The sequence below is a fragment of the Tachyglossus aculeatus genome, chromosome X2 (assembly GCF_015852505.1).
Source record: "Tachyglossus aculeatus isolate mTacAcu1 chromosome X2, mTacAcu1.pri, whole genome shotgun sequence".
Taxonomy (NCBI): Eukaryota; Metazoa; Chordata; class Mammalia; order Monotremata; family Tachyglossidae; genus Tachyglossus; species Tachyglossus aculeatus.
In genome coordinates this window covers 3,365,295-3,388,245 of record NC_052100.1, presented here as the reverse complement: position 1 = coordinate 3,388,245, position 22,951 = coordinate 3,365,295, and the positions used below count along the sequence as shown (strand labels likewise).

Below are 22,951 nucleotides of genomic sequence, written 5' to 3'. Positions count from 1 at the left end.
ATTGATTATTAATTGTCAGCTGGGTGACTTTGGGCAAGTCACTGTGGTGGGCCTCAGTCTGGAAGGCGGGGGTGAAGACTGTCCCTGGGGGACAACCTGATGACCTTGTATCCCCCCCCCCAGCGCTTAGAACAGTGATTGGTGCATAGTAAGCACTCCATAAATACGATTGATTGATTGATTGATTGATCATAATTGTAACTGTGAGCCCACTGCTGGGCAGGGACCGTCTCTATATGTTGCCAGCTTGTACTTCCCAAGCGCTTAGTCCAGTGCTCTGCACACAGTAAGCGCTCAATAAATACGATTGATTGTATATATGTATATATGTTTGTACATATTTATTACTCTATTTATTCATTTTACTTGTACATATCTATTCTATTTTATTTTGTAGTATGTTTGGTTTTGTCTCCCCCTTCTAGACGGTGAGCCCACTGTTGGGTAGGGACCGTCTCTATATGTCGCCAGCTTGTACTTCCCAAGCGCTTAGTCCAGTGCTCTGCACATAGTAAGCGCTCAATAAATACGATTGATTGATTGATTGATTAGAACAGTGATTGGTGCATAGTAAGCGCTCCATAAATACGATTGATTGATTGATTAATTGATCATTATTATAACTGTGAGCCCACTGTTGGGCAGGGACCGTCTCTATATGTCGCCAGCTTGTACTTCCCAAGCGCTTAGTCCAGTGCTCTGCACGCAGTAAGCGCTCAATAAATACGATCGATGATGATGATTGAGTGATTATTAATTGTCAGCTGGGTGACTTTGGGCAAGTCACTGGGGTGGGCCTCAGTCTGGAAGGCGGGGGTGAAGACTGTCCCTGGGGGACAAGCTGATGACCTTGTATCCCCCCCCAGCGCTTAGAACAGTGATTGGTGCATAGTAAGCGCTCCATAAATACGATTGATTGATTGATTAATTAATTGATCATTATTATAACTGTGAGCCCACTGCTGGGCAGGGACCGTCTCTATATGTCGCCAGCTTGTACTTCCCAAGCGCTTAGTCCAGTGCTCTGCACGCAGTAAGCGCTCAATAAATACGATTGATTGTATATATGTATATATGTTTGTACATATTTATTACTCTATTTATTTATTTTACTTGTACATATCTATTCTATTTTTTGTAGTATGTTTGGTTTTGTCTCCCCCTTTTAGACGGTGAGCCCACTGTTGGGTAAGGACCGTCTCTATATGTCGCCAGCTTGTACTTCCCAAGCGCTTAGTCCAGTGCTCTGCACATAGTAAGCGCTCAATAAATATGATTGATTGATTGATTGATTAGAACAGTGATTGGTGCATAGTAAGCGCTCCATAAATACGATTGATTGATTGATCATTATTATAACTGTGAGCCCACTGTTGGGTAGGGACTGTCTCTATATGTCGCCATCTTGTACTTCCCAAGCGCTTAATCCAGTGCTCTGCATGCAGTAAGCGCTCAATAAAGACGATTGATTGATTGATTGATTATTGTCAGCTGGGTGACTTTGGGCAAGTCACTGTGGTGGGCCTCAATCTGGAAGGCGGGGGTGAAGACTGTGAGCCCCCTGGGGGACAACCTGATGACCTTGTATCCCCCCCCAGCGCTTAGAACAGTGATTGGTGCATAGTAAGCGCTCCATAAATATGATTGATTGGTTGATTGATTGATTATTAATTGTCAGCTGGGTGACTTTGGGCAAGTCACTGGGGTGGGCCTCAATCTGGAAGGCGGGGGTGAAGACTGTCCCTGGGGGACAACCTGATGACCTTGTATCCCCCCCAGCGCTTAGAACAGTGCTTGGTACATAGTAAGCGCTTAATAAGTGCCATTATTATTATTATTATTAGTATTAGTATTATTATCAGGGTGGCAGGGCCACCGCCCTTCACGTTTCCGGCCCCGCCCCCTCCCCCGTCGCCTCAGCCGCCTCAGCCGCCCTCCGTTCTCGCGCGCGCGCGCGCGCCCGCTCTCGCGAGAGTTTCCCCGGGCGACGTCACCCTGGAGGAATCGCAGCGCTCCTTCCGCGGTGTATCCCTCCGCCCCGCGCCCTCCATCCGCGCCCCCTCGGGACCCCCGCCCCGCCACACCGGACGGGGCCCCTCCCGCCGATCGGGCCGAGGGGTCGGGGTCGCCTCTGGGGGTCGCGCGGCCGAGCCGGGCGGGCGGAGGCGGCGGACTACTTCGCCCTCGGGCGGCGGACTACTTCGTCCTCAGGCAGCGGAGGGATCCGCGGTGTGGGGGCGGAGGGGGGGCGGTGCCTGAGGAGAGGAGGAAGGGGAGGCGGCGGCGGCGGCGGCGGCGATCGGGCGCGGGGGGGCCGCCGCCGGGTCGGGCGCTTAGCACAGCCTCCGCGCCTGCAGTCGGGGGGATCCGGGGCGGATCGAACACCCCGACGACGTGACGACGCCCAGCCGGGGTCCGTCGCCCCCTCGCACGGCCATCCCTCCTCCTCCTTCGTCGTCGTCCTCCTCCTCCTCCCCGCACACAATGGCTCTGAAGAGAATCCACAAGGTAAGTGGGGCCTCCCCCACTCGTCCTATTTATTCCTAACCGGGCTATTGATTAAGCGCTCCCCAGGCGCGCTTAGAACCGTGCTGGGCACACACAAGCCCTTAATAAATGCCGTCGTTAGTATTATTAGTGCAGGGCAATCAGGTGGTCCCATTATTGTTATTAGTGCAGGGCAATTAGGTGGTCCCATTATTATTATTAGTGCAGGTCAATCAGGTGGTCCTATTATTATTATTAGTGCAGGTCAATTAGGTGGTCCCATTATTATTATTAGTGCAGGGCATTCAGGTGGTCCCATTATTATTATTAGTGCAGGGCAATCAGGTGGTCCCATTATTATTAGTGCAGGTCAATCAGGTGGTCCTATTATTATTATTAGTGCAGGTCAGTTAGGTGGTCCCATTATTATTATTAGTGCAGGGCATTCAGGTGGTCCCATTATTATTATTAGTGCAGGGCAATCAGGTGGTCCCATTATTATTATTAGTGCAGGACAATCCGGTGGTCCTATTATTATTACAGGACAATCAGGTGGTCCCATTATTATTATTATTACAGGGCAATCAGGTGGCCCTATTATTATTATTGCAGGACAATCAGGTCGTCCTGTTATTATTATCGCAGGACAATCAGGTGGTCCCATTATTGTTATTATTATTATTACCACTATTGCAGGACAATCAGGTGGTCCTACTATTATTATTATTGCAGGGCAATTAGGTGGTCCTACTATTAGTATTATTATTAGTGCAAGGTAATCAGGTGGTCCCATTATTATTATTATTATTAGTGCAGGACAATCAGGTGGTCCCATTATTATTATTATTATTATTATTAGTGCAGGACAATCAGGTGGTCCCATTATTATTATTAGTGCAGGACAATCCGGTGGTCCCATTATTATTACAGGACAATCAGGTGGTCCCATTATTATTATTATTATTACAGGGCAATCAGGTGGTCCTGTTATTATTATTGCAGGACAATCAGGTCGTCCTGTTATTATTATCGCAGGACAATCAGGTGGTCCCATTATTGTTATTATTATTATTATCACTATTGCAGGACAATCAGGTGGTCCTACTATTATTATTATTGCAGGGCAATTAGGTGGTCCTACTATTATTATTATTATTAGTGCAAGGTAATCAGGTGGTCCCATTATTATTATTATTATTAGTGCAGGACAATCAGGTGGTCCCATTATTATTATTATTATTATTATTATTATTAGTGCAGGACAATCAGGTGGCCCCATTATTATTATTAGTGCAGGGCAATCAGGTGGTCCCATTATTATTATTATTATTATTATTATTATTATTAGTGCAGGGCAATCATGTGGTCCCATTATTATTATTGCAGGGCAATCAGGTGGCCCCATTATTATTATTATTAATAATATTGCAGGGCAATCAGGTGGTCACATTATTATTAATATTGCAGGGCAATCAGGTGATCCCATTATTATTATCATTATTTCAGGGCAATCAGGTGGTCCCATTATTATTATTATCATTATTTCAGGGCAATCAGGTGGTCCTATTATTATTATCATCGTATTGCAGGGCAATCAGGTGGTCCCATTATTATTATTATTATTATTCTTATCATTATTGCAGGGCAATCAGGTGGTCCCACATGGGGATCACATTTTATGTTTTTTTTTTAAATGATGGCATTTGTTAAGCGCTTACTATGTGCCAAGCACTGATCTAAGCGCTGGAGTGGATACAGAGTAGTCGGGTGGTCCCACATGGGGCTCACAGCTTTTGTTTTTTTTTTTTTAAAAAAAATGATGGTATTAAGCGCTTACTAGGGTCCAAGCACTGTTCTAAGTGCTGGGGTGGATACAGGGTAATCAGGTAGTCCCACATGGGGATCACAGTTTTTGGGTGTTTTTTTTTTCATGATTTTTTTTAAGTGCTTACTAGGGGCCAAGCACTGTTCTAAGCGCTGGGGTGGATACAGGGTAATCAAGTGGGCTCACAGTTCTGGGTTTTTTTAAAAAAAATGATGGTATTTGCTAAGCGCTTACTAGGAGCCAAGCACTGTTCTAAGCACTGGGGAAGGTACAGGGTAATCAGGTGGTCCCACATGGGGAACACAGTTTTGGGGTTTTTTTTTTTTTATAATGGTATTTGTTAAGCGCTTACTATGGGCCAAACACTGTTCTAAGCGCTGGGGGAGATACAGTGCTTAGAACAGTGCTTGGCACATAGGAAGTGCTTAATAAATGCCATCGTTATTATTATTATTATCATTATTGCAACACAATCAGGTGGTCCCATATGGGGCTCACAGTTTTGAGTTTTTAAAAAAAATAATGGTATTTGTTAAGTGCTTACTATAGGCCAAGCACTGTTCTAAGCACTGGGGTGGATACAGGGTAATCAGGTGGTCCTACATAGGGCTCATAGTTTTGGGTTTGTTTTTTTTTAATGGCATTTGTTAAGCATTTACTGGGGGCCAAGCACTGTTCTAAGCGCTGGGGGAAGTACAGCGCTTAGAACAGTGCTTGGCCCCTAGTAAATGCTTAATAAATGCCTTTGTTGTTATTATCATTATTATTACAGGGCAATCAGTTGGTCCCACATGGGGCTCACAGTTTTGTTTTGTTTTAAATGCTGGTATTAAGCGCTTACTGTGGGCCAAGCACTGTTCTAAGCGCTGGGGGAGATCCAGGGTAATCAGATGGTCCCACAAGGGGCTCATAGTTTTTGGGTTTGTTTTTTTTATGATGGTATTTGATAAGTGCTTACTAGGGGCCAAGCACTGTACTAAGCGCTGGGGGAGATACAGGGTACTCAGGTGGTCCCACATGGGGCTCACAGTTTTGGGGTGGTTTTTTTTATGATTGTATTTGTTAAGCACTTACTATGGGCCAAGCACTGTTGTAAACACTGGGGGAGATCCAGGGCAATCAGGTGGTCCCACATGGGGCTCACAGTTTTTGTATTGGAAAAAAAATAGTATTTGTTAAGCGCTTACTATGGGCCAAGCACTCATTCATTCAATCGTATTTATTGAGCACATACTGTGTGCCGAGCACTGTCCTAAGCAATGGGGAGATACAGGGTAATCAGGTGGTCCCACATGGGACTCACAGTTTTTGGGTTTTTTTTTTAAATGATGGTATTTGTTAAGCGCTTATTAGGGGCCAAGCGCTGTTCTAAGCGCTGGGGGAGATACAGGGTAATCAGGTTGTCCCACATGGGGCTCACAGTTTTTGTTTGTTTTTAAAAATAATGGTATTAAGCGCTTATTATGGGCCAAGCACTGTTCTAATCGCCGGGGGAGATCCAGGGCAATCAGGTGGTCCCACATGGGGTTCACAGTTTTGTTTTGTTTTTAATCCCCATTTTACAGATGAGGTCACTGAGAAGTGACTTGCCCAAGGTCACACAGCCGATAAGTGGCAGAGTCAGGATTAGAACGCAACCTGTGACTCCCAAGCCCGAGTTCTTTCCATTGAGCCACGCTGCTTATTCATTCATTCAGTTGTATTTATTGAGCGCTTACTGTGTGCAGAGCACTGTACTAAGCGCTTGGGAAGTTCAAATCGGCACCAGGGACAGTCCCCACCCAGCAATGGGCCCCCGCTTGTGGTGGGAGCCAATCCCCCCACCCCGGGGGCCATTGTCCCTCAGGACCGGCTCCTTCCCCCTCCCCCCTTCCTCCTGGGGGGAACCTCCACCACCGCCCCCCAAAAAGAACAAAACAGGACCCCCTTCACCCCCATCCCCCTGGGTCCTCAGGGCCAAAAGGGGTCGAGACCCCCGTTCCATTGTAACAGGAAGTTAAGGAGGGAATAATGGGGCTCCGGCTCGGCATTCATTCATTCAGTCGCCTTTATTGGGCGCTTACAGTGTGCAGAGCACTGTACTAAGCGCTTGGGAAGTTCAAAAAAGCGTTGAAAAGGTGGGGGGGAGAAGGCGTTTTAATTCCTGCAGCTCGCCGTGGGTACAGTCAGCAGCCTCCATTTCAACCGGCAGAAGCCCAGCCGCCCTGAAGAGAGGAAATAAAGCCTATTTGGAAAGCAGGGGGGAAGGCCTCCAATGTCTGAAAAAGGGATAGGAATGTGCATTTTTAAGGGGGTGTGGGCCTGGGGGCTGTTTCTCGTCCATTTCGATCAGATTTAATTCGTAGTGATCAGTTTCGATCAGATTTAATTGTCGTAGTGATCGAGTGCTTACTGTGGGCAGAGCACTGAGCCGAGCGCTTGGAGAGTGCAATTCTAAGCGCTCAGTACAGTGCTCTGCACACAGTAAGCGCTCAATAAATGCGACTGATTGAATGAATCCAGCAAGCGCGGTCCAGTTGTTGTCTTTTGACACGTCGGGTTGTCGTTGGGAACGACGGGGCCCGGCCCGCTGCGGCTTTGGGACCTGATCTGACCCAAAACAGCAGGAAGTGACCCTTTCGCTGGCGACGGTTAGGTCATTATGTCCAGCGTGGTCTCCCAGAAGCGACCCCAGGAAGGTAACCCATTCGGAGTTTTAAGCTTCGGCTGGGGCTTCAAACACAGATTTTACGTACGTGTGTTCACCGGGGGACTAGGCCGGGGTGACGTCTGGGGGCTGTTGGGGTAGGACTCGGAAAGCTTTCGGGGCGAGAGTGATTTCACCCGCCCCTGGGCCTCCATTTAAGAGTTGGGCTGAACGGCCCCCATTTTAGGCCTGGAGAACGGCGTTTGACAGCCAAGCATCATTCCCACTCCAGGCCGAAGGATTTGAGGATCGAGAAAAGGCAGGTTGCAAATGGAGCAGGCCGGTCTGAAAAATGAAAACTAGTGCGAAGCCGAGCAGAAACCTCCCTCCCCCCTTCCCCTCCACGATTGGAATTTGGTTCATCTCTTCGGGACAAGTGAAGATTCCCGAGGTCTTGGCTGCGATCGCGTGTGGCTGATGAGCCCGAAATCCATCGTGAAATCCATTTGGGAGACGGGACGGGCCTTTTCGGGGGCTTTTAACTCTGCTGAAGCGAGTGTTTTAAGTTAACGTTTTCATTAAGCGGTGCCTTCCTCTTATTGCAGATTATCCAAATGAGACTGAGAAGGGCTTCGCTAATGCCTGTAGAAATCCTTTTCTCTTGAAGGTCTTGGGAGCTGGTCCCAGAGGCTCCCCTGCCTCAGAGGTGAATCAGATTCAAACTGCCAGCCACACACTTCCATCTTCCCAGCAAACATGAATCTAATATCTAGAGGTGACTCTGAAAAACGAGGTTTATGGTCTTGCCGTTTAGGGGGTACATTTGGGCCACAGTGAGCTGGTTGCTGTAAAATTTTGTCCCTTTCACATCCTTAAAACCTGGAGCTTGAAATTTTCCATGTCAGGGTAACACGGCCTCCGTACTTCGAGACCAGTAAGACTCCTTGATGTGATTCTTTTCTTCCGGCCTTCTTGAAGCACTTTTAGGAAGAACGTTGTGTTCGGAGGTTTTAGCGTTTTGTAACCCTAAGCGCCGTGCTTAATATGGGAAAGGGAATAATAGAGTACAGGCCAGGACACCAGGAGACTCAGCTCTGTCACTGAACCTCTCCAGCCCTCAGTTTCTTCACCTGTAGAATGGGGATCCTATGCCTGTTCCCCTTCCCTCCGAGACTGTGAACCCTGTGTGGGACAGGAACTGTGTCTGACCTGATTACCTTCTATCTACCCCAATGCTTGTCCCAGTGAGCACTTACAAGATATCATTATTTTACCCATTCTATCTAAAATCTGCCTTTTCCTAGACATCCAAAATGCTCCCACATTAATTCAGGCACTTATCCTATCCTGCCATGATTGCTATATCAACCTCTTTGCTGACCTCCCTGCCTCCTGTCTCCCCACTTCAGCCCATACTTCACTCTGCTGCCCGGGTCATTTTTCTACAAAAACGTTCAGTCCGTATTTCCCCACTCTGATGCCCAGATCGTTTTTTCTACAAAATCGTTCAGTCCATGTCTCCCCACTCCTCAAGAGCTTCCAGTCATTCAGTCGTATTTATTGAGCGCTTAAGCGCTTGGGAAGTACAAGTTGGCAACATATAGAGACAGTCCCTACCCAACAGCGGGCTCACAGTCTAGAAGGGGTAGACAGACAACAAAACAAAACATATTAACAAAATAAAATAAATAGAATAAATACGTACAAGTAAAATAAATAGAGTAATATATGTACAAACATATATACATATATATACAGGTGCTGTGGGGAGGGGAAGGAGGTAAGGCAGGGGGGTGGATGAGGAGGGGGAGAGGAAGGAGGGGTGTTGTTATGGTATTTAAGTGCTTACTGTATCCCAAGCACTGTACTAAGATAAAAGCTAATCAAGTCGGACACAGTCCTTGTCCCACATGGGGCTCACAGTCTCAATCCCCATTTTACAGATGAGGTAACTGAGACCCAGAGAAGTTAAGTGACTTGCCCAAGGTCACACAGGAGACAAGTGGCAGAGCAGGGATTAGGACCCATGGACTTCTGACCCCATGGCACGTGCTCTGTAAAGCATACTGCTTCACTAAACATTATGGTTTTATAAAAGCAAGAGGAAGAAAGGTCATTTTGATCCCAGGTACGAATGAGCGGCCTAGATGGTGAAAATGTCAAGGTTTATAATAATAATAATTGTATTAATGCTTCCTTTTGTGCCAAGCACTGTACTGAGCACTAGGGTAGATACAAGATAATCAGATCCCATGTGGCGCTCTCATCTTTAGGGGGGCGAACAGGTATTGGATCCCCGTCTTGCAGTAGAGGGGAAATGAGACGAAGTGGAGTGACTTGCTCAAGGTCATGGTTGGGACCGGGATTAGAACCCAGGTCCTCTGACTCCCACTCCCGTGCTCTTTGCACCCGGCCACGCTGCTTCCCGAAAAGTTGGGATTGTTGAAACCCCATCTTCAATCAATCAGTAGTACTTATTGAGCGGTTACTGTGTGCAGAGCACTGTACCAAGTGCTTGGGAGAGAACAGCGTGGCTCAGTGGAAAGAGCTTGGGTTTTGGAGTCAGAGGTCATGGGTTCAAATCCCGGCTCTGCCACTTGTCAGCTGAGAGACTTTGGGCAAGTCACTTAACTTCTCTGAGCCCCAGTTACCTCATCTGTAAAATGGGGATTAAGACTGTGAGTGCCCCGTGGGATACCTTGATCACCTTGTAACCTCCCCAGTGCCTAGAACAATGCTTTGCACATAGTAAGTGCTTAATAAATGCCATTATTATTAACAATATAAGAGAGTTGGTAGACACTTCTCCATCCACTCAGAGTACTGCTTGAGAGCTAGATTCTCTTGCCTGTTAAGTCTTCCTGTGCATCCATTTAAGGTTCAGATTATGACCACATCGCAGCTCCTGGCTTCTTGAGACTGCCCGATGAAAACGGCCCCAGGGCACAGAGGTGGTGGAACTTGGGTTCACGGACACGGGGAGAGGTGGCCTGTTAAAAACATTGATCATGGATCGATTGTCAACTCCCTCCTGCCTTTAACCTCACGCATCTTTTCCCGATGCCAGGGTGACCCTCTCCTTCCGATCTGCGTAGATGAGGCGGGCCTGGACCCCTTCAGTATTCCGCCCACCCAAAGGACACTCCTGTTCAGAGGTGAAGGTCCCTTCCATCTTGCCTTCAGAGACATCATCATCAATCGTATTTATTGAGCGCTTACTATGTGCAGAGCACTGTACTAAGCGCTTGGGAAGTACAAGTGGCAAGAAGGCTCTGTCAGTAGTCCAGTGGCCGCCCTCCATTTCAAGTTATGAGGCATTCACACTTCTATCTCTCTCTCTCTCTCTCTCTCTCTCTCTCTCTCTCTCTCTCTCTCTCTTTCGCTCTGCCTCAGTTTTTTCACCTATAAAATGGGAGGGTAAGCTGCAGTTCTCCCTCCTTACTCTGTGAGCACCATGCGGGCCAGGGACTGTGTCCGATCTGACGGGATCTATGTCAACGCTTAGCACAGTGCTGGGCAGATAGTGGTTAACAAATACCAGTAGCACCCCATGTTTCCTTTCTAGACTCTAGGCTACTTCGGCCACCTAGGAAGGCTCAATTGACTACCTCGTATTCCCGACTAACGGGCCATTGCAGAGCATTTCTCACAAAAAAACACCTGGTCGTGCAGAATATGGATTTTTTTTTTTTAATGGTATTTAAGTGCTTACTATGGGCCTGGCACTCTATTGAGGGCTGAATAGGTATAAGCTATTCAGGTTGGGTATAGTCCCTGTCCCACATGGGCCTCACAGTCTTAATTCGGATTTTACAGGCAAGGTATCTGAGGCCCAGAGAAGTAAAGTGACTTGTCCAAGGTCACGGAGCAGACAAGCGCCCAGCTGGGATTAGAACTCAGGTTCTCCAGATTCTATCGACTAGGCACTGCTTCTCTTTAGGGAAAGTCGTCCTGGTTGTTCGGGGACTTTGGGAGAAACCCAAGTTTCTGACACATCAGTGCCCTCGGGTTTAGAGCCCTGAAATCTTTATTCCTCCAACTCAGCCGACTCGATGAATAAGAACTTCAGAAACCAGTGGAATTCCTTCCTGAAGAGCAGGGTGGGGTCCCTTTTAACCCCTTGAAGATTCTTAAGGTCCTAACTCCCCCCGCACTGGCCCATGTCCTCAACAAGCAGATGCTCCTGAGACCTAAATAAAATAGCTGGCCCAGCTCGAAATGTTCCTCTTGGGGACATGGGTTTGCCACCCTCAGTACCCCGTGAGCAACAACATCCCGCATTGGCTTACTCACCATCCCAAGAAGAAATGGCGTTTCACCACAGGCCACGCGTGGTTCCAGGTTAAACGTCGGAGGATCCCAGAAGTCCAGGACGGTTTTCCTCTTGCCGTGCGTGGGCGCCTTCTCCGGCATTCCCTTGGGGAAGCGATCGCATCCTGATAGCTGGAAATGGCTCCTCACTCTGATTTCTCTATGGTGCTGTCCACTATAGTAAAAAAAAAAAAAAAAACCACCCCCAGCCCCCCGCCCTCATGGATATCTTGACCCACCTCTTTTCTCTTCCAGTAAAGTTTGCGGCATGTGCCATTGTGGCTGAGAAGTTGACTTTGTCTACCAAGGGTTATCCAACTCAACCTCTTTCCGGCTGTTTCAAAGCTGAGTTTTTGGTTTGTTTTTGTTAAAAGGAGGCAGGAGTGGACTTTAGGTAGAAATAGTCCTTTAGAACCCAGGTTTGAGATGTACTCCTGAAAATTTTCCCCAAGTAATTGAGGAAAATCAGGGCGTTCAGTTCTCAAAACTGCAAATTTGTGTTCCGCGATGGCTTCTTGGTCTTTTTTGTTTGTAGTTTAATAATCTAGTCTGGGCACTCTTTTTGGGTCGTTTGTGTTTTGTTTTGCTTCATTTACTTGCCTTCCACCTAGCTGGATGCGCCATCCATTTCAGGGTTTGTATTTTATTTGAAATCTTGTCTTTTGTTATAGACGGGCTGTTTACCAGCCCCAGCTCAGGCTTTTGATCTTGCATTTACGTAACAGCCCCACAAGTGACTCTCCTCTTTCTGGGAAAGAAAGAGGCAGGAGGCCACAGCGAAAAAAAGAGGTGTCGGTGTGTCCCGAAGAAGCGGTCATGTGTGTGATAAGTGCCCCCGGTGCAGCTCTTCGGATTGGTGGATTTGATGTTTTAATCTAATAGAGCTGGCATCCTTGGGATGTGGAGATGTATCTGAATGGCGAGTTCTTCAGGCCCCAGGGAAAGGCGATCCTTTTCCAAGGAAGGCAGTCCTTCCAGACTTCATATTTGTTTCTAAATGGGACAAGTGGTTCCCGCCCTTTGAGCCTTCCTTTAAAAAGACAAACAAAAAAAACTAACAAAAGCAAAAACACCCCCGTAAAACTGACTCCTAAAGATTTCCTGTAAATCTAGACTTTAGATTTACTCTAGACGATAAGCTCCCTTTAGACTGTAAGCTTGTTGTGGGCAGAGAATGGGTTTACCAAGTAGTCTCTCCATTTTCAAGGTTCTTTTGAAGTCACATGTCCTCTCAAGCCTTCTGTGACTAAGCCCTTATTTCCTCTTCTCTCACTCCCTTCCGCGTCACCCTTGCACCTGAAAATGTTCCCTTCTTTCACCCCTCCCTCAGCCCCACAGCACTTAGGTACGTATCCTTAATTTATTTATATGATTAACATCAGTCTCTCCCTCTAGACTGTAAGCTCACTGTGGGCAGAGAGTGTGGCTACCAACTCTATTATATTGTACACTCCCAAGCACTTAGAACAATGCTGTGCACACACTAAGCACTCAATAAATGCAAATAATTGTGATAACAATAGTAATTGTGGCATTTGTTAAGCACTTACAGTGTGCCAGGCACTGTACTAAGCGCTGGGATAGATCATCCCCATTTCTTTGCAAACAGGGGCCTCTTTGGCAAGGTCCTCAGAATCTTTGGGGCGGTGGTATTTCTAACTAGTGCATCATAATAATGATAATAATTGTGGCATTTAAGCACTTACTATGTACCAGGAAGTGTACTAAGTGTAAGCGCTTAGTACAGTGCTCTGCACACAGTAAGCGCTCAATAAATACGATTGATTGGGGTGAATTCAAGCAAATTGGGTCGAACACAGTCCTCATGTCTTTTGGGGCTCATAGTCTTAATTCCCATTTTACAGGGGAGGTAACTGAGGCCCAGAGAAGTGAAATGACTTACCTAAGGTGCCACAGCAGGCGAGTGGCAGGGCCAGGATTAGAACCCAGATCCTCCTGATTCCCAGACCCCCAGGCTCTGCCCACTAGGCTAATCCCAGGCGAGAGGGCCCGGCTGATCACGGCTGTGGGCCGTGGGCACTTAGTACAGTGCTCTGCACACAGTAAGCGCTCAAATACGATTGACTGACATGAGGTGGAAACCCAGATGGGTCCTACGTGCTGTCCTACCTCCTCTAAAAATGGCAAGGGCCCCTGTCAACATCCTCCCTCTCTATATATAGACAATATTGTAAGAGGGTTGTGTGTGTGTGTGTGTGTGCTTGTGTATGTAAATGTCTACCCTTCGTGTACACACACACAAAACACTCTGCAGTCCTTCAGTCTGAAATTAAGTCCACATCTTCAGGGATGAACCGGGGTGGTTTAGAAGACTTTTGAACTGGTCTTGACAGGTCTCTTGACTTGATTATTCGCACTTAAAAAGTCAGACACGCCGTTCTCAGATGGAAACCTTCAAACCTTTGACACGAGACACTTTTGTCCTTTTGTGTTTCTGCTGAGGCACTCGATGGAGTGCTCTACCTCATGGACGCTCAGAATGAGAGAGAGAGAAAAAGAAAGAAAGAGAAAAAGAAAGCAGAAAAGTCTTTTCCCCCTGAGTGTGGTGGTGTGGTCACACAGGGAAAAAAGAGGTCTCCCTTGGAGTAAATTGGCAGAGACCAAGGACCCCAAGAATTCTTTCCTCTTAGGCCCCTGTTTCCTCAGATCTGGATCTTAAGACTGCCATTATGATCTCTTGATTGCTCCTCCCAATGACGCGAGACCTGGGTAGCTTCCCGAAGGAGGTTAATTGAGGAGGGAGACTTTTATCATGCCAACTAAACTTCAACAAGAAACTCAGGAGGGAAATAAAATAATCAAGGGGACTTCTTGGGTTCCAGTTGTCAGTCCATAACCCGATTAACGGGGCAATTTTAAAAGCAGGAACTTCCCTGGACGTGATTTTTCAGGCGCTTCAGGGCACCACGTCCACCTTGATAGTCCCTCTTCTTTTCTTTTTTTTAATGGCATCTTCGATAGCGCCCGGCGGCCCCCAAATTCTCCTACCTCTGAAAATTCTAGAGAGGAAATGATGTTGAGCTTTCCAAATTCAGATGTGGACTTCCAAAGGCTTAGGCAACCCCACAGCAGCCTGGAATAGTTGTGGCCTTAGTGGGAAAAGCCTAGGTCTTGGGAGTCAGAGGACCTGGGTTCTAATCCCGGCTCCGCCACTTGTCTGCTGTGTGACAGCGGGCAAATCACTTCACTTCCCTGGACCTCCATTTCCTCATTTGTAAAATAGACTTTAGACTTTTAGACTGTGAGCCCACTGTTGGGTAGGGACTGTCTCTATATGTTGCCAACTTGTACTTCCCAAGCGCCTAGTACAGTGCTGTGCACACAGTAAGCGCTCAATAAATACGATCGATGATAAAATAGGGATTAAATCCTACTTAGACGATGAGCCCCATGTGGGACAGGGACCATGTCCACGCTGATTCTCTTGTATCTACCCCAGGGCTTAGCACAGTGCATATCCCATTGTCATTGTGGGCATGTTGTTATTGTTGTACTCACCCAAGCGCTTAGTACAGAAGCAGCATGGCCTAGTAGAGTGTGGTGTAGAGACGTAGAGAGGTCTAGTGGCTAGAGCATGGGCCTGGGAGAAAATTGTGGGTTGTATTCCCAGCTCCACCACTTGTCTGCTGTGTGACCTTGGGCAAGTCACTTCACTTCTCTCCCCTCTTCCCAACCCAAGCGCTTAGTACAGTGCATCGCACCCAGTGGGCGCTCAGATACTATCACTACTACCGCCACCGACCCTTGGAAAGACGCATGGCAACAGGCATGACTCGCTTCAGTGGGAATTTTAACACTTGTAACTGAATATCAGCAACTCTGGGGTTTTGGGGCACTGACTTGGGCCCCTTTGCCAAAGAACCTTGGCAGTCGCAAATAAACGGTGCCACCAGGATGATTGCCAGCTCACGGTGGCCCCGCGCCTTCTGTCTTCTTGCCAGAAAGCCAGGGTGGTCGGGGGCTATGGATGAAATTTTTTTTTTTCTCTTCCTCCTCCCAAGACTTCAGCGGACAAAGACACACACATACGTCCCTTGCTCCAAATCCTTTGGAGGGTGAATGCCGTCTCAAAGGCTGAGCTATGATGGCCAAACTCCAACTCAGACCCTGCCCTGCTTAAAGGGTCGTAATTATCACTATCTGTTCTTCCCCGTACTTAGACTGTGAGCCCTTTGTGGGACCTGATGATTTTGTATCCACCCCAGCACTTTGTACAGCGCTTGACACACAATAAGCACTTAACAAATAGCGTGATTCTCATCCTAGGAGAGGAGGTTTCCGCTTCTAACTGCAGTACTTCCGATCCAGACGGCACCTGCTCATCCCCGGGTTTATGTCTGCCCACATCCGTCCCTTATATTCGGATCTGGAGGTGGGAGTCCGGAGACGTTGAAATGGGTTCCAATGCAGAGATGGTCGGACACCGGGATTTCACTGGGCTGTTGTATTAGATTCGATTATTTTAATAGCTTCGGGGAGAGTAATTTCCAGTAACCTCAGAACACTCACACTAGCTCTGTTCATGCAGCAGACTGCACAAGCACAACTCCCCTGCAGCGTGACTTTGGCCTCTTCTTATAACTAGATCACAAGAGATTCTTGTGATCTTAAGGCCGCAACCTCCACAGGTTCCCTAAGGTTTTTCTCCGAAACAGATGACAGAAAACCACCGGCCCCGGCGGGGTACGGCGTGGCTCTGGAGATCGTCCCTGTGGCTATTAGTTTGGGTACCGAGGAGCCAGCTGTGTACCCAGAGGGCATCTCCCAGTGGTCTCGCGATGGGCGTTTGCAGGCTTGTGAACAGACGGTTTAATTTTAGGAATGCGAGGGACTAGGGCAGCGTTCGTGAGGACGACAGGATGTATTCAAGCGCTGAGCCTCGGAGCGAATGAGAGGTTATGCGATCGGGTCCGGTTCCGATCCTGCCGGGGCTTCCGGATTCACCCCCATTTTACAGATGGGGAAGTTAAGGTCTCGTGGAGGGCGAATCGCCCGAAGGTCACACACGGCAGGCCACGATAGGCAGAGAACCGGGATGAGAATCCCAGTCTTCCTGACTCCCAGCCCCTCACTCCTTCCACCAGGCCCTGCCAGACCAGGAGGAGGCGTCTGGAGGCTGGGCAGGGAAACCGAGACCCTGAGCGGGATATTCCCAGAAGCCCCCACGCTTGACACGAGCTCTAGCAAGGAGGTGGTGGGGAGGAGTAAACCATTTATAGCAGCGGGCCTGTGGGTAGAAGCCCCTGTTGGGAAATAGATCCACAGCAAGCGATCGAAAAGGGGTATCCTCATCCCAAATCAGGGCTTTTTTAATCTTCCCTCCTTGGCAGGTCCTCTGTGCGAAACTTTAATTCCTTGGCTCTTTCCCACCTCTCCTTCCGCCCTACATCTTTCCCAAGGCGGTGGCTGGGATCTGGGAAGAGGGCCTCTTGGGTAGCTGAGCACTTGGACTTTAAACCAGCCAACTTTTTGTGAGGGTCATGTTTGAAAAAGCATCTCAATACTGTGGCCTGGGGTCCTAGCTGAAGTTGTTCGCCCTTCCCAGTCAGTTTCCAGCTTCTCTTCATGGGGCATTTTTTGGCTCTAACATGAGTTTCTGCATCAGCCCCGCCTTTCCTTCTCTGAGAATCGCCCATCCGTGCTGTAACTGTAAGCTCCTTGAAGGCAGGGATCATGTTCACCAACTCCATTGCTCTGGACTCTCCCAAGCAGTGAGAAGCAGCGTGGCCTATGGATAGAGCACGGGCCGGGATTCTAATTTGGGCTCTGCCACTTGTCTGCTGTGTGACCTTGGGGAAGTCACTGTACTTCTGCCTTAGTTACCCCTCATCTGTAAAATGCGGATTGAGACTGGGACCCCCATGTGAGACAGGGACTGTGTCCAACCTGATTAGCTTATCATCATCATCATGAATCGTATTTATTGAGCGCTTACTATGTGCAGAGCACTGTACTAAGCTTTTGGGAAGTACAAATTGGCAACATATAGAGACAGTCCCTACCCAACAGTGGGCTCACAGTCTAAAAGCTTATGTCTTTCCAAGTGTTTAGTACAGTGCCTGGCACTTAGTAAGCACTTAACAAAGGCCTTTTTTAAAAAAATAAAGCATTCACTACAGTGTTCGGCACGCGGTAAGTGCTCAATAAATAACATTGATTGTTGCTCTGCAGGTGACACAGCCCAAGCAACCAAAGGGGCCAGTCAGCTCAATCGTATTTGAGAACGTAGTGTGTGCAGAGCACTGTACTAAGGGTTTGGGAGAATACAGCATAGCAATATAACAGACACAGTCCCTGCCCACAACAAGCTTCCCAATCTAGAGGGGACTCCTTGCCCTCCCTCCCCCAGACCATCTCTTTAGGTCACCCCGGGGCGGACTCAGCAGCATTCCCGCTGTGCCAACTGCCCACCAGGTCTGAGGGAAACTGGCATCCCCTGCCCTTGGTATCTCCCCGCTCAAACCTGTTCCAGGGACCTGCCACCTCGGAAACCAAGCATTGGACCGAGAATGGGGAGGAAAGCTTGAAACACCGGAATCTGGGCACCAGGGGAGGTGGCATTTAACCAGGATAGCGGCCTTTGAGGCCCTTGGGGTAGATCGGGGCACGTGCCACTTTTGTGGCAAGTTGTGGCAATGAGAGGAGACAGACACGGCCTACACGGGCATGTCATGCATGTCCCCATGACAGAAAAATATAAAGGGCTGCCACCATCCACAGCACACTCAACTAGGCCCCTCCTCGGTTATCTGGCGAGTGGCTGGAGGCGGCGGTCCTTAATAATCACGTTGTGTGTTTTTAAGCGTTCACTGCGCGGTAAGCCCTGGGGTAGATGCGGTACAATTAGGTCAGACACAGTCCCTTCACCTTAGGGGGCAGGAGAAAGGCCCCATTTTACAGATGAGGAAACCGAGGCCCGGAAGTCGAGCGCCTGGGCCTAGGTGTGGGAGGGGAACGGGTCAGGTGTCCGGCTACTCTTCCTCTCCCTCTAATGTACTTATTCATGGCCCCAGGCCTCACAACAAATCGCAGACGACAACCTTCGCATTTCACCTAGAGTCTCGGGACAAGTCTCTTCAACAGCTTCACCTCAAAACAGTGAGGGGGGAGGGTCTCATAACTTCCTTCAGTCAATCAATCAATCAATCAATCGTATTTATTGAGCGCTTACTGTGTGCAGAGCACTGTACCAGAAATGAAGCAGCGTGGCTCAGTGGAAAGAGCACGGGCTTTGGAGTCAGAGGTTGTGGGTTCAAATTCCGGCTCTGCCATTTGCCAGCTGTGTGACTGTGGGCAAGCCACTTAACTTCTCTGTGCCTCAGTTACCTCATCTGTAAAATGGGGAAGAAGACTGTGAGGCCCCCCGTGGGACAACCTGATCGCCTTGTAACCTCCCCAGTGCTTACAACAGTGCTTTGCACATAGTAAGTGCTTAATAAATGCCATCATTAAAATGCCATCATTAACCCTCCATCCCCCCTGCCTTACCTCCTTCCCCTCCCCACAGCACCTGTATATATATATATATATATATATATGTGTGTGTGTGTGTGTGTACACGTATTTATTACTCTTATTTGTACATATTCTGTTTATTTTGTTACTATGTTTCGTTTTGTTGTCCGCCTCCCCCTTCTAGACTGTGAGCCCGCTGTCGGGTAGGGACCGTCTCTAGATGTTGCCAACTTGGACTTCCCAAGCGCTTGGCACACAGGAAGCGCTCAATAAATACGATTGAATGAATGAACCCTGGTACCTTTCTTCCCCTACACCCTTTCTTTGTGACTTACTTTCTTTCTTTCTTACTTTCTTTGTAAGTCACCTCCGAGAACTCGTCAGCTCTGGCAGCCGAGCTCCACCTGCCCAGTGTAGTACTGATGTAAATCATCTCAGAAATCGCGTCCGTTCTAGCAGCTGTACTGCCGCCCACTAAGTTGAACGTTGACACCACGCTGACTCCATCATCCGATCCATTCATCCACTGCCTTTTATTTTGTTAATATGTTTCGTTTTGCCGTCCGTCTCCCCCTTCTAGACTGTGAGCCCGCTGTTGGGCAGGGACCGTCTCTAGATGTTGCCAACTTGGACTTCCCAAGCGCCTAGTCCAGTGCTCTGCACACAGTAAGCGCTCAATAAATACGCTCGAATGAATCAATGCATTTCTTGAGTACTGCTCGGAGAAGCAGCGGGGCTCAGTGGAAAGAGCGCGGGCTTTGGAGTCAGAGGTCATGGGTTCAAGTCCCGGCTCCGCCAGTTGTCAGCTGGGGGACTTTGGGCAAGTCACTTCACTTCTCTGCGCCTCAGTGTCCTCATCTGTAAAATGGGGATTAAGACTATGAGCCCCCTGTGGGACAACCTGATTACTTTGTTACCTCCCCAGCACTTAGAACAGTGCTTTGCACATAGTAAGCGCTTAATAAATGCCATTATTATTATTATTATTATTATTATTACCTACTGGGTGCAGGCCGCTGTACTAAGCGCCCGGGAGAGTCGATAGTCTTCTAGCGCCAACCTACTTGGTGTACCTCAATCTCATCTGTCTCACCGCTGACCCCTTGCTCACGTCCTTCCTCTGGCGTGGAACTCCTTCCCCCTTCATATACTTCCCTCCCTTCAATCAATCAATCAATCAATCGTATTTATTGAGCACTTACTGTGTGCAGAGCACTGTACTAAGCACTTGGGAAGTACAATTTGGCAACATATAGAGACGGTCTCTTCCTCCCTTCAAAGCCCTACTGAGCGCTCACCTTCTCCAGGAGGCCTTCCCACACTGAGCCCCCTTTTTCCTCCCCTCCTCCCCATCCCCTCCCCCACCTCCTTCCCCTCCCCACAGCACTTGTATATATTTGTACAGATTTATTACCGATTTTATTTTACTTGTACATATTTGCTGTTCTATTTATTTTGTAAATGATGTGCATATAGCTTTAACTCTATTTGTTCAGACGATTTTGACACCTGTCCACGTGTTTTGTTTTGTTGTCCGTCTCCCCCTTCTAGCCTGTGAGCCCGTTGTTGGGTAGGGACCGTCTCTGTATGCTGCCGACTTGTCCTTCCCAAGCGCTTAGTACAGTGCTCTGCACACAGTAAGCGCTCACTTAATACAACTGAATGAATTGAATGGATATACCTCAGACCAGCGTTTTCCCCACCTTCAAAACCTCTCCGAAAATCATATCCAAAAAGCCTTTCATTCATTCAATTGTATTTGAGCGCTTACTGTGTGCAGAGCACTGTACTAAGCACTTTCCTGACTGAATCCTCTTTCCCCCCTCCCTTCTGCATTGTCTGTACACTTCGATCCGTACCCTTTAAGCACTTGATATCCACCCCACCTTCAGCACTGCATACATAGTCATAATTTATTTATATTATTGTATGTCCTTCTAGATTGTGAGCTCATTGCGGGCAGGAAACGTATCTGCCGACTGTTATACTCTCTCAGGCGCTTAGTTTAGTGCTTTGCAGACACAATAAGCATTCGGATATGAGTGGTTGAATAGTGCATTTATCAAGCACCGTTCTAAGCGTTGGGGTAACTAAAAGTGCATCATATTAGACATGTTGATTGATTTGATGTCTTGAGACTTCAGATGTGTTTCCCACCAAGTATCACTGATGTTTTGGGTTTTTTTATGCCATCTGTTAAGCGCTTACTACATGCTAGACGCTGTTCTAAGCACTGGGGTAGATAGAAAGTCATTAGGTTGGACACGGTCCACATCCCACAGGGGCTCACAGTCTTAATCCCCATTTTCCAGATGAGATAACCGAGGCCCAGAGAAGCCAAGTGACTTTTCCAAGGTCACATAGCAGACAACGGGTGAAGCTGGGATTAGAACCCATGTCCTCCGGTCTCCCAGGCCTCCACTAGGCCCACGCTGAGCCCTTATTATGTGCAGGGCATTGTACGAGGCGCTTGGGAGAGTTCAGTACAACAGAGTTGCCAGGGCGTTGGAGTTCAAAGGTCGTGGCTCCCTAACTTCAGACGTGTTGTTTCTAATGGCAAAGAAATCAGTCCACTTTGGGAGTTTCCCAGGGCCCTCGTCTCTGCTAAACAGAAGCGGAGAGACCAGGATTCACCACTTCTGTGGGTGCGTGGAACGTGTTGTCATTTCCTTGCTTGCGGCCCTCGTCCTCTTCAAGAGGACACTGTGTGAAGAACCAGAAAGATAGGCTCCGTTGTCGGAGTATCACTAGGGTCTACCCAGGTAGCACTCTTGGGTGGCGACTATAGGTGGGTCGTCTGATGAGGAGTCTTGGCAAAACGAAATCCTCAAAGGAGTTTCTGGCCGAGTTCAAGCCCCCCCGAAATAGCACTTCAAACTTAAACGTGGCTTAAATTTGGGGGACAGAGTTAGTCCGCAAAGAGATGTCACGTTTGTACAAAGCTTGTTGCGTTGCCTCCGTTCTATTCCTGTGGTTCGCTCTCCTGTTCTGTTGTCCAGCTGCTTAGTACAGTGCATTGTAGCAGCAGGCGTCCAGTAAGTACCTTTGTAACCTCTACAACTCCCGGCCTACTGGTTTCGAACGTTTGCTTGGTGGCCAAGTTATGGGCCTCTTGTAGCATCACTGCCTCAGATCAATACCGACCTCACTTCCTTCTCCCGTCTGGGTGTCCTCCAGGGACGCCGCCTCTCTCCATTGTCCATCAGTGGTATTTCTTGAGCTTTTACTATGTGCAAAGCACTGTACTAAGTGCTTGGGGGGGTGGGGAGAATGACACAATAGTGTTGGTAGAACCGATCCCTGCCCACAAGGAATTTACAATCCCTTGCCTCTCCCTCAAGCTTCCCATCAGCTTTCCGCTGCCAACCTCCTCCTAAAGTTTTACGATACGAGCGTCCTACTTGTGATTTTTTATGGCATTTATTAAGCGCTTACTATGTGCAAAGCACTGTTCTAAGCGTTGGGGAGGTTACAAAGTGATTCTTGTGGGCAACAGCACTTTGAGTACCCCCCAGACCCAGAGCACTGTACTGGGCGTCTGGGAGTATGGACGATCTTGCGTCTTCAGTAGTTTTTGACGTGGAGATTTCAGCGACCCATCTGACTTGGTTTAATTAAGTCCAAGGGATTTGAAAGACTCCCCCATCCTCCCCAGATAGTAAGACCAGGGCCAAAATCACCATGTGAAGAAAGGAGAGTTGACCTGCCTTAAAAGAGGCTGATTTTGTACTTCTGATACCTGGTGCTATCTCCCCCTAGCCTGTAACAGGTTTTTTTTGTTAGTTTTTTCGGGGGCGGGTTTTGGTATTTAAGCACTTAGTAGGTCCCAGGCACTGTACTGAGCACTGGGATAGATACTTTAATTCTGTTTGTTCTGACGACTTGACACCTGTCCAAATGTTTTGTTTTGTTGTCCATCTCCCCCTTCTAGACTGTGAGCCCGTTGTTGGGTAGGGACCGTCTCTATATGTTGCCGACTTGTACTTCCCAAGCGCTTAGTAATATAATAATAATAATAATAATTGGCATTTGTTGAGCGCTTACTATGTGCAAAGCACTGTTCTCAGCGCTGGGGGGATACAGGGTGATCAGGTTGTCCCACGTGGGGCTCACAGTCTTAATCCCCATTTTACAGATGAGGTAACTGAGGCCCAGAGAAGTTAAGTGACTTGCCCAAGATCACACAGCAGGCATGTGGCGGAGTCGGGATTCGAACCCATGACCTC

At 48.1% G+C, this 22,951-nt stretch overlaps 1 protein-coding gene across 1 annotated transcript in view; it reads left to right on the top strand.

The window, feature by feature from the left end:
- Positions 1-2,309: 2,309 nt before the first annotated feature.
- The window catches only part of UBE2D2 (ubiquitin conjugating enzyme E2 D2), a 36,145-nt gene continuing 15,503 nt past the window's right edge, over positions 2,310-22,951 (top strand). Inside the window, exon 1 of the mRNA XM_038771185.1 lies at positions 2,310-2,508. Within this exon, the coding sequence (XP_038627113.1) occupies positions 2,485-2,508 (24 nt within the window). The 5' untranslated portion in view covers positions 2,310-2,484. The remainder of the gene's footprint in view (positions 2,509-22,951) is intronic.